Raw genomic sequence first — 12500 nt, forward strand, 5'->3', positions numbered from 1 at the left:
CCAATCGCTTTTCATTCCCTAAATCCTGTGAGCAGTGCCAGCTTCCTTTCTGTAAAGTAAAAAAAAAAAAAAAAAGAAAAAAAAAATTGTTCCTTGAAAGTTGAGTATTATGATGATGATGATTACTATAATAAAGATGATAATGATGGTGGAAATGATAATAATTATAACAAAGATGATTATGATAATGATGATATCAATAACCATGATAATAATAGCAAAAAAAGATAACTAAAATTATAGTAATGTTTATAATGATGATCATGAGTATGATAATCATAATAATGATAAAAGATATTAACAATAATGATTAAATCAATAATACCAATAATATTACCAATAGTAATAATAATAACAATAATGATGAATATAATAATAGTTAATATCATCATTATCCCAGTAATAATAATTTATAATGGTAATAGTCATAGTAATAATGATAACAATGATAATTATAATAATGATAATAATAATATCAATAATGACAATAATGATAATAGCAGTAGTAATAATAGTAATGATAATAATAATAATGATAATAAGAGCAACAATAGTAATGATAATGAAAGTAATAATGATATTAATGATTATAATAGTAATAATAACAATAATGATAATAGCAATAACAATATTAATGATAATAATGATAATCATCATCATAATAATATGATAATAGCAATAAGAATGATTATGATAATAACTATAATGATAATATCAATCCAAATAAAAGATAGAACTAGAAGCACTCAGAAAGCGCATACCTCCGCCAAGGCGAGAGGGTCACTAATCCAAATATTCACACTTCAAGAATTACATTAAAATCACCTCTTTCTCAAGTACTCTGGTGAGGTCCGTGTTCGCCTAATCTCGGAATGCTAATGAATCATTTTAAAAAGTTCTTGGATCCGGATTATGGTCCTGATCACCACCAAAATCTGATGGCATCTAGGCTGAGGAAGACCGCTGGTAAAAATATCCATTAAAATCTGTTCATAACTTTTTTGAGTTATTTTGCTGACGAACGATGAGACAAACCAACGATGCCAAAAACATAACTTCCTTGGCCGATGTGATAATAATAATGATAAAATGATAATAGTGATGAGTATAACAATAATAATTACAATAATGATAACAACAATAAGGATGATAGTGATAGTAACAATGATAAATAACAACGATAATTGTAATGATAATGATGGTGATGAGATAATGATAATAATGATACCAATAACGATAACAATAACAACAATAATAACGACAACATTTGCTTCTTTTTTGAAACGTTCATTCACATGACTGGCCTTCCTGAGAAAACCTCCAGCTGATGTCCTCCTCCCAGCTGAGCCCACTCGAGAACCCCACCGTCTGGTTTTCGTCGGCTGTGAGCTGCTGGTAAATCCCAAAGGGGTAGGAATATTATTACAAGCCTAACGGGGGCGGTTTCTGATGGGCATTTGATGGGCGTCTGAGGAAGGAGGACTCAGCTGCGCCTTAGTCTATGATCTGGAAAGACAATCCAAAAATAAATAAAATAAATATATATGAAGGAAGAATTCTTGAATAATAATACAATGATAAATTATATTATTTTTTTTTTTATTATACTTTCAGATTCCTGCACACATAAGGAAAATGTATATCTATGAAGCGATCTAATTTCCTGCTATAAATTAAAATCAAATTAAAGAAATTTATTTCTTTAATTTAGCAATATGTGCAAATTGATGTAGAATTTTGAATATTAATACGAAATAATAATACAAATAACTATATATACCTAATATAAACATGTATACACAAATGATAAAAAATATATAAAGAGTACGAAATATATATATGTATATCTAATAACATATTCATATATACATATATACATATATATGTATGTGTAAATAAACATCTATATTTCTTTTTCTTTGAAGTGGGATACTAATACTATAAGTTCCTACAAAGCATATCAACAGTAAGCCCCAGTCTGTTGATTTAAATACTTAATAATCACTTCACCAGTTCTAAATAACACTAGAAAGATGGCTACACCTAAATCAGTATCAACAATTCTTGCAATGCACACACGAAAAGAACAAAATTAGTTCAGCTTTTTTCTCGTGAATGTAAAGATTAATTATATAGAAAGAAAGCTAATAGGATATATTTTCCCATCTTTATAATCATGTGTATCCAGTAAACGAATAAATTTGATATAGAAGCTCAATATAGATTTGAATTTACAGCCGTCATAAGTAATGGAACAAATACACCAGGAAAAAAAACAGGCTGTGCAGTTCATACTTTTTATTACTCTTAACTAAAATCGAAGGGCCAATTTAACCTAAATTAGTATAAAAATTATATTTAGTATATCTTGAGCGCGAACCTTTTCCTTTATCTAATGTATATTTTTGTGTCATGTTCATTGTTTTAAAGTAAGTACGAGAACAAGTTACATGCACAAAATTTTTACCATCGTATTTGTTTTTAAACCCACATTCTAAAATACATATTTACTTTTCGTTACTGAGTACTCGAAACGTCGCTGGTCAAGTGGACATTGATTTTTCTTTTTTTAATATTGTTGCATAAATCTTTAAATTTCAGTAAAACCTACAACCTTAATCCTTTAGTTTGAATTCAGAAAAGTATGTTATATTTTTCATCGTAAAGTAATGATGAAAACTATATCTTTCAAAGGAGAATTAGAATACATCTGAAGGCTAATTGCTGTACGTTATGTATTTCAAAAGATTATAATTTTGGTTATGATTTTTTTGGCCATTATTATATTCCTCCTTATGTGATAATATGAATAACATTGATGAAGCAATAGTAGTAATGATGATGATAATACTGATGCTAATGATCATAAAGATGATACGATAAAGGTAAGCGGTATTTCTCATAGTAATCAAATGAACGATAAAAATGTAAATAATAAATTTAATAACACTGATGATGAAGTGATAATATTATTCATGAAATTAAGATGATATTAATAATGATAATAACAGCAATGTAGACATTTCTAGTAACTAATAATTTCACTATAAATAAAAATATGAATAACGTTAACGATAATTCATATTAAGAACGTCAATGGGACAGGGATTAAAAACACAAATCATATTCATATCAACAATTAAAATAAAAAATGGATGCAGATGACGGTGGGGCTTTCGTGCACACCCAGGGAATCGAACTCTCTCTTCTCTCTTCTCTCTCTCTTCTCTCTCTCTCTCTCTCTCTCTCTCTCTCTCTCTCTCTCTCTCTCTCTCTCTCTCTCCCTCTCTCTCTCTCTCTCTCTCTCTCTCTCTCTCTCTTTCAATTTCTCTCTCTCTCTCTCTCTTCCACTCGCACCATTATGTCGAGGTGAGATTAGTAATTGTAAAAAGAATGTATTTATAAATTACATAGTGTGTAAATATTGTAATAATATGGTTTGGTAAAGGTAGTATTGAAAAAAGAGATTATTGAAGCGAGGTGATGTGAAGTGTAAGGAAGAGAAGTGGAATTTAATGTATGGTGAAGGTGCTGGACATTTTCCAATACTTTTAAGGCAAACAACTGCATACGTGTATTTCCTTATAGGCATAGACATTAAATACATGTACATGTATACATTACATTAATACATTTGTTATGACAAGAAAAAAGTTGATTGTGTTCTTATTACCATGCTATCAAAACGACCGATGAGGATAATGAAAATAACAATGTAACGATAATATAGTTAAAACAACTGGTAAACATTGTTAAAAAAAAAGAATGATAATAAGAATGAGGTTTGCGTGCACATCTAGACTTAGGTTGGAGGGAAGTTTTACCCCTCGCAACACTATGTTGAGGTGATATTAACATTTCCCTCTTCGTTCAATTTTTTCTTTTCGCATTTTTTAAAAATTTCTATTGTGGAGATTACAGATGCTAAATTATTTTCTGCAGTGGATTATCTTCAGTCTTCTGTGTTGAGTTTTGGATTCCCTGTACTTTAAAACAAAGTAACTTAAAATTATGGTTTCAGCGTGATCGACTATGTATTGTGAAAGAAGAAAAAATATGAGAAAAAATTAATTGCTAATGAAGATCCATCAAATTAAGATTATCATATTCACTAATATTCTATTTCCTTTGACGTTCGTTAATGACAAATTGTACGTTTTTTCTTCGTCGTTATTATTTTACATAATTATGTAACCCTACCTATCATTAGTTATCTTATTAATTTACATAAATATGTAGCCATACCCATCATTATAATTCTTGTTTTCATTACTGTTCTTATTATGTACTAAGTCATATTCTTCTGCCGTTATTTTTCTTGTTAATACCATAACTATAAGAATATATATTTGAAAAATACCTGTAAGCTATAGTTTTACTTGCATTCTGATTGTCTGTTTTTATCTATATGAATTTTAGGTTCACGGCGTCAGTAGTAATAAGGTATTAATATCTCTCTTGGTATCCCCTTATGATATTACAAAATTATCCAAAACTAATTTCCAAAACTAATTCATAAAATTCGGATTAAAATACGCTATCTCTTGTGCGATTCATAGTCTTATTAAAAGTAGGATTATCTAATATATGTTATATTTTATCTGTTAATATTCCATGGGTTTCACGATGGTGCTGATCTGTAAACATGATGGGCTTGATTAGTAGTGTTTATTTAAATTCCTGTTAGACGAATTCTTGTCTTTAATATTTAAATTTATTTTCACAACTCCCGAAGGCCTCAGTATATGTTTTGATAAGGCAAACAAAAATCATTAGAATTAATATAAAACCAAAAAAAAAGATTATTTTGGATTTCTTATTTATTATTAACAAGCAATACGAATAACAAACTGCATTGTGGCTATCACTAATCATAATACAGTTTATTTTGGAATTCTTCAACGGAATTTTAGCATAAAAAAGCATATATGATATTTAACTATTTAACTCACGTTTTCTACTTCAGATATGAAATATAAGGAGGAAATATTTTAGCATTAACTAAGGCGTTTTTTGGTATGCTTGTGAGAATGCTGCCTGACGGTGTGTGTTTCAAAATGCATTCAGTGTTTAATTAGTCATTCAGTATACTCGTTTTTTAAGAGAAATATCTAAATATATCTCACATAACAGTTCGCTTACTTTCTATGCCTGTCTCCTAGACTCTTCTTTTCAAATAATACTGATAACGATTATGGTGATAATAATATAATCAGCACAATGAATGATTGTGAGGCAGAATGACCACAATAATAATAATAGGTCATTATCATAATAATCATAGAGCGTGTACTGATAACCTTTACATTATAAGTGATGATAATGATAATGATATTTATCATGACATCAGTCGGAGCAGTACAAAAGCTATCGACACATCTAAATTAGTACCTTGGTTATAGTTTGTAATTATTTTTCCTTACGAATAAACGTCACACACTAATTATACAGGTAATGACGTAAATAGAATTATATACATACATATATATAGATAGATAGATAGATATAGATAGATATAGATATATAGATATAGATAGATTTTTTTTCAATCAGTATTCTATGTTCCTTTCAAGTCGGACAAATTTCGTACATTATTTTTGAAAACTGAGATTCCTCTCAATTACTACAGTATACTTACATAGAAATTATTGCGCAGTATAAAACTTAAACCCCACTTTGTTTGTCCCGATAATAGGGGAGCACACGTGAAGTACCATAGAAATTACGGGAAAATAGTATACACAGAATCAGTTACCGTATTACTTAATGATCCCCCATCGATACCAAAATCGTCGTGATCCGATAGGCGTAACTATTTTGTACAATTTTCACTATTTCCTCAAATAAATGCGCAATAACAGTGTCAGTTGATGTGAAATGAAGTCAAATAATATTAGGGTAGGAGATTTGTTAGATGGATCTGTAGATCTGGCTTTCGTACTGGAACACTGAATAAAAAGTCATGTCTTGTCTTGTCTCTCTCTCTCTCTCTCTCTCTCTCTCTCTCTCTCTCTCTCTCTCTCTCTCTCTCTCTCTCTCTCTCTCTCTCTCTCTCTCTCTCTCTCCTCTGATAATAACATTTAATAATAATGATAAAGATATTAATAATGATAATGATAAGGATAATAGTACATCCATTCTCTCTCTCTCTCTCCTGAATTGAGATTAAACACCAAAATCTTGATTATTTTGATAGAGATGCGGATGCAGTGGAACTTACATATCATCGGATTTTTAAAGATATAACAACACGCTAGAATATATGTAAAATAAAGCCCAAGTGAGGCGATTTTTTCTCTGCATCTCTTTACTAGTAAGACAACTAAAACTTTCCAATCAGCTGTTGCGTTGAGTGAATATCATATACTAATGTCATAAATAAAGATGGGATAACCATGAATATTATGTTTATAATTTTGAAAAGATACAGAGTGAAATATTTATAAGAGAACAACAACAAAACAATGACAATAGATGGTTGTTTAGTTGATTTGAAGTTTTATTTCATAGTTTCCGGTATCACATATTATCCGTTTTCTTTTAATACGATGACATGACAGTTTTCTTTGAGAGTATTAAAGGGATAGCTGATTTATATCTCGTGCTGTGTTTGTGTTTGTTAAGTTTTGTCTATAAAAGCCCCGATTTGGGTATATAAATACTCCTATTTTTAACTTCATTCCCAGATCCTGGTGACAACACCGGTAGCGTCTCTGACTGCTACGGTGGAGGACCCAGGATCGAGACCAGAGTTGACCTTTGGCCTCGGGAAAGTTACTAGTTGACCCCTTCTTCTCGAGGTCAAAGGTTGCTTAGGTCGGCAACTATGCAGAAAGGCAGCAACGGCCCCCACTCGAGCATGAAGTGAAATTAGTTCGGTATGTTGGAACTGGTTGGCCGATTCGGTAGTTGTTTTATTGTCCATTCCGTTTTTCTATCCTAAATGCATTTATCCTTATTTCCAAATCCATAATTTAATATTTTTCTATATTCTGCTTTTCTTTTGTCAGGATAGATTTAATTGGTGCTATTAAACCCGGAGATTTCCTAATACAAGCTGCAATATGAATAAAACTTCTGAGAATTTTCACCATATAACTACAGTTTAAGAACTTTATCAAACACATTTTCGATGAAAATTCTTGTTTTCGTCTCTAGGCCAGATTAATTTCCCTCGGTGAATGTAACTATTGACCCGAGGGGAAGAAAGTACGTTATGGTTCATACCAGCCAAACATACTGCATTTTATACGGAATTATTCTCTCTCTCTCTCTCTCTCTCTCTCTCTCTCTCTCTCTCTCTCTCTCTCTCTCTCTCTCTCTCTCTCTCTCTCTCTCTCCCTCCCTCCCTCTCTCTCTCTCTCTCTCTCTCTCTCTCTCTCTCTCTCTCTCTCTCTCTCTCTCTCTCCCTCTCTCCCTCTCTCCCTCTCTCCCACTCTCTCTCCCTCTTTGCATGTGTCTGGAGGGGGCTACATATGTACTTCTTAGAGTTCAAATCAATTAGGCACTGTACTTCGGAATTCTTTATAATGTTTACATGTTTGTGTTATGTTCGCACGCATATATTAATTGCTACTGCAGTGCCTTTTTATAACTTATTTTAAAATTATACTTATCGGAAAAGCCTGTTAATGTCACAGCCGTACAAATTATATGTATATAACACTTGAAAGATAATTAGATTATCATATAGTATTTATGAAATTTTTGTGAAAAGTTTTGCAATACTAGTCAATGTCTTGCTTATTGATATTAATTTAGAATATACTTCTTAATGTGACTCATGGTTGGAAAAATTAATGATTACATAGACTCTGCATCTCCCATTATGATAATTTTACCTGATGATTTCTCGGATAGAAACACAAACTATTAACGCCAAGGAGCTATATTTCGTAAATTGCTTAAAAAATACAAAATAACTCCAGTTGCTTTACACTCCATACTTTTTTTTTTTTACTGTTCCGCGATCAGAAATTATGCACGCAATTTAAAACTACTTACAGAGGAATTGCATATGACGGGAGGTACGCTTTTTGTGCCAGGGACAAGGTACAATGCCGCCTCTGTACCTTTCTTCGAGTCGCTGCACAGCTATATCACCGCCTCAGTAAACCCGCAAATCTGACCCTTACATTCGCATTTCATACGTGTAAGTATATATCCATATGTGTGTGTGTGTGTGTGTGTGTGTGTGTGTATAGAGAAGTTTTTATATAGAAGAGAAAGTAAATAATTTAATTTTGAATTTCTGTTTTATTATAGCGCTTGGAAGGGTGTCAGTTCCATCCTAAGATTTTATCGTGAGAAGTGTTCGAGAACTGGCAATGTGTTGCAAAGATGGCCACCCAAAGTCCGAAGGTGAATCTCTCCATATTGTTATTAGATCCACGTGTCCCTTGAGGATGGGAACTACTGAAAAAAGGAAGAAAAGGAGAAAAAAAATGATACAATTTAAGATAAGATTTAGTGCGAGAAATTGGTCGCGTATATAAACGGCGGCAGATCTCGTCGTCCTCAGCAGCACCTCCACCATGGTCGCCAGAGTCGCTCTCCTCCTCGCCTTCGTCGCCGCCGCCGTGAGTCTCAAATCCTCCGTGTTTTCCTAATCCAACAGTTATTGAATATTCTACTTTGCATTTTTCTCTTGTACTTGCGGACATTCAAGGAAGAAAGGTCGAATTATTTACACTTTTCTCCCGAACCAGAGCGGAAACCCCGCCGCGGGGAAGCCATGGCACTGGAAGTCCCCGAAGCCCCTCGTGGACCCCTTGAGTCCTGCTCCAGCTGGTTAGTGTCTTAACTGTGTGTATCGAGGGAAATTTCGAGCAAATTTTTATATCGATTCGCACTCTGATGGACAAAAAATACTTTTGCAGGCACCGCCAGAATCGTGGGTGGCGTTGAGGCCTCTCCCCACTCGTGGCCCCACCAGGTGGCTCTCTTCATCGACGACATGTACTTCTGCGGCGGTTCCCTCATCTCCAACCAGTGGGTCCTCACGGCTGCCCACTGCATGGACGGGTGAGTCCCCACTGAATGTAGCAATTGCAACATCCTCCAAGACATGTAGATTCTCCAAGACTAAAACCCGTGAATTCATTACCTCACGTTGTATTTTTCATATGTAAAAATTGCTTGCAGCGCCGGCTTCGTCGAGGTGGTGATGGGCGCCCACAACATCCGCCTCAATGAGCCCACCCAGGTGTCCATGACCTCCACCAACTTCTTCACTCACGAGCACTGGAACTCCCACACGCTCACCAACGACATCGCCCTCATCAGGCTGCCCAGCGCAGTCGATTTCGACAGTTAGTATCCTTCTTAGCTGATGGGCCTTTCTTGTTGCTTCGAGGCTGACTCTTCTTCGTCATTTATCATTCTGAATAATGATGGCTTTACTGTATCTTCACAGAAAACATCGGCGCCGTCAAGCTGCCTTCCTCCGACGTGGCAGTCGGGAAGATTGTTACTCCCACAGGGTGGGGCCGCCCCTCGGACAGTGAGTGCCTTCTGTTTTACTTCACCTGTTACTCAGCAAACAACTTGTTAAATCAATCTTTTCCAAACTACCCAAAGTCTAATATCGAGGATTATGATTATGAGACCTCTCCTCACACAGGCGCCAGCGGTATCTCCGACGTCCTCCGTGAGGTGGACGTGCCCATCATGGCCACCGCCGACTGCAGCGCCGTCTACGGCCACCTTGGAGACGGCATCGTCTGCATCGACGCCGCAGGCGGAAAGGGAACCTGCAACGTACGATAGACTGGTTTCACGCTATTTTATCAAACGTATTATATGAGTGTGATTTTACAAGTATCTTGGACGGTAAGTTACTCTCTGATACTGTAAATTCTAACTGCTTAAGCCTTTCCAGGGTGACTCCGGCGGCCCCCTCAACCTCAACGGCGTGACCTACGGCGTCACCTCCTTCGGTTCCTCCGCCGGATGCGAGGTTGGCTACCCCGACGCCTTCACCCGCGTCTACTACTACCTGGACTGGATCGAGCAGAAGACCGGCGTCACCCCCTGAACAGACCTTAAAACCAACACTGGCATTAGTGGCTGAATATTGTCATAACTGATAGTCCTTCACGCTCTGCCATCACCATTTTGAATGGAGAAGGAAATCAAATAAATATATTGCTGAATCGTTAGCCTTTCAAGCGCCCCAAACATTCCCTTCCACGAAGATCAAGAAATAAATGCAAGACAAATCGTATAGTTTAGACCCTCGTTTCCCTGTTGTCGATAATACAAACACAAAGCAAGTCCGTATTTGTCACTTTATTAAGCACTTAGATTGCTCGACTCTTATCACGGAATCTGAAGAGTCTTATGAAAGAAGCTGTATTTAAAAAGTTAAATGGCAACAAAGAGGAGGAAATAATGTTTTGCAGTAAAGAAGGAAAACAGAACTTTAACATTATATATTTCGACACAAGAGGCAGATGGTAAATCAAAATGTTTGAGATCAACATTTATTGAAGAAAGGGTGTGTGAATAGATAGAATACAGGAAGGCTGGGAAAAGTGAATATAACCGTCGACACCAATTAAACACAATACGTAGTTAAATCTTAATAAGCACTGTAAACAAATCCCGAAAGACCAATACTGCTAAATACCACAAAACGACCCATTAGACAGAAGAGAAAAATGTTCTTTGGAAACAACTATGATAACTACAATAAACCAAATACATCTAGATCATAGCGGATACATATCACAAACAGACAAAACTAGTTACGGGTCGCCAATGGAGGATGAGCCATTGTATAAAACTGTTGTGCGAACTACCATGAACTACTGTTGTGTGAACTAACATGAGCTACTGTTGTGTTAACTACTCTTGTCTGAACTACCATGAACGACTGTTGTGTGAACTACCATGAAGTCGTTGGCTTGTTTCCAGTCTGTGACATGTATAAGGTATCTGGCAACTCTTGACTGTAGTTTGGACGCACTAGAAGGGAAAAGGCAATGGAAATCATGGAAATCCAAATGTAATTTTATAAAAGAGTCCGCGTGATTGACCGACGAGACCATGCAAGTGGGAGGAAGGAGTGTAGGAGAGCCAAAGGATAAGGATGAAGGATACGATGCTAAATATACAAGGGAGCGAAGGATTTGGATAAGGAATGTTCGAGAGGCTGACCGTGCATCGATATGGGAAGAAAATCGTAATAGGAGAAAAATAATGACTGTATTAGGAGTTACATTTCACTGTGTATATTTCCATGCATATCGTTTGATTTGTAAAAGAATGCCGTTCTTATATGCAAGACGGTAAAATGTCAATGTAATGTCCATAATATCTACTTGTAGTGATATTCTAGAGTGGCATTGTCTATTAATATTGACTAGACAAAATATAAGATTCAAAAGTGACAATAATAAGTTACCTCGTACCAAAGAGTTAACCGAATGCGACCTTCAGTGTCTTATCTCTCCGTTGCAAAAAGTGGCTGGGAAATCACCATGATTACGATAAAATGAACTGCATGTCATTATATTTTTTTCTCACAATTTCTGTAATAATTTTCCTCTACTAGTTAATCACTCTATTGTTTTGCAATGTCTAATATTTGATATAATTGAGCCCTTTATAGATTAAGTTCATAACACATTGCTTGAATGAGTAAGATTTATTCGTACGTGAAAAAAAATTATTAGGTCTTTCCCTAGTAAACTTCTGATTATATTTTGAAGAAGACATTAGTTTTTGTTCTAAAATATCTATAACATAATAAACAGGCATCATTCTTGCACAGAGATAGATAAAATAAATAGAGTCATATTCCCCAGCTATCAGTCAAGGCGTTATCCGATTCTCAGCCTTATTGCAACAACTGTTCATCTGTGGGAATGGATACTGTTTCTCCAACTGCCGTATGCTTGAAGTTAGCGATGTGTGTTATCTTACATATTGACATACGTTGAAATCACACCTCGGACGTCTCTGGGCTCCTGATAAGAAAGTGGGTGTTTCTATTTTTATTTTACATGAGTATTTATCTCAAGAGAAGAAACAAAGATATACAATTCAGCAGCAAAAATCGAGACTGCGTAATAAAAAGCGTTACTTCTGTACTTTAAAGCTAAGATCACGGAGGTGTGTGTCTTAGAAATCTTCCCTCCTCCTCTTTGGGTATCTTTCTCTCATCACAGCAAGATGAGAGAAAGATACCCGAGGTCTTCCACTCCTCGACCTCCCTTTTGAGCAGTGTGTTGTCCGTACACGACCTAGGTCATAAGGGTACGTGAAGAAACAAGGAAGACGCACACACACGCACTCAAAGAGAAACATCATATGTTCTATGAATCATCTTTTTTTATTCGTGTATTGAATTCGAATTTATTGGCCAACACTCCTGCAATACATTTTCATAATTAGTATATTATTTGCATTATCCTAAATAAAACGAAGGGGAGAGGGGGGCACGTAACAGTACAAAAATATAATAAAGGGTACAATAGGCGAAAATGTTTGGACAA

The 12500-nt window shown here is 35.1% G+C and overlaps 1 protein-coding gene across 1 annotated transcript; it reads left to right on the top strand.

The window, feature by feature from the left end:
* The first annotated feature begins 8448 nt into the window (after window positions 1-8448).
* LOC113805737 (chymotrypsin BII-like) lies at window positions 8449-10155 on the top strand. The gene is made up of 7 exons (XM_027356790.2): window positions 8449-8579; window positions 8709-8790; window positions 8880-9024; window positions 9145-9311; window positions 9416-9502; window positions 9623-9759; window positions 9881-10155. The coding sequence occupies exons 1-7, from the start codon at window positions 8535-8537 to the stop codon at window positions 10034-10036; spliced, it is 819 nt and encodes a 272-aa protein (XP_027212591.1). The 5' UTR covers window positions 8449-8534; the 3' UTR covers window positions 10037-10155.
* The last annotated feature ends 2345 nt before the right edge of the window (window positions 10156-12500 follow it).

The sequence above is a fragment of the Penaeus vannamei genome, chromosome 36 (genome assembly GCF_042767895.1).
Source record: "Penaeus vannamei isolate JL-2024 chromosome 36, ASM4276789v1, whole genome shotgun sequence".
NCBI lineage: Eukaryota > Metazoa > Arthropoda > Malacostraca > Decapoda > Penaeidae > Penaeus > Penaeus vannamei.

Bases quoted from the DNA above. Each gene is read 5' to 3' on its own strand.
- LOC113805737 (XM_027356790.2), top strand. From the start codon at position 8,535: ATGGTCGCCAGAGTCGCTCTCCTCCTCGCCTTCGTCGCCGCCGCC. The intron at 8,791-8,879 runs GTTAGTGTCTTA...ATACTTTTGCAG, and splicing joins CTTGAGTCCTGCTCCAGCTG to GCACCGCCAGAATCGTGGGT. The intron at 9,760-9,880 runs GTACGATAGACT...AAGCCTTTCCAG, and splicing joins GCGGAAAGGGAACCTGCAAC to GGTGACTCCGGCGGCCCCCT.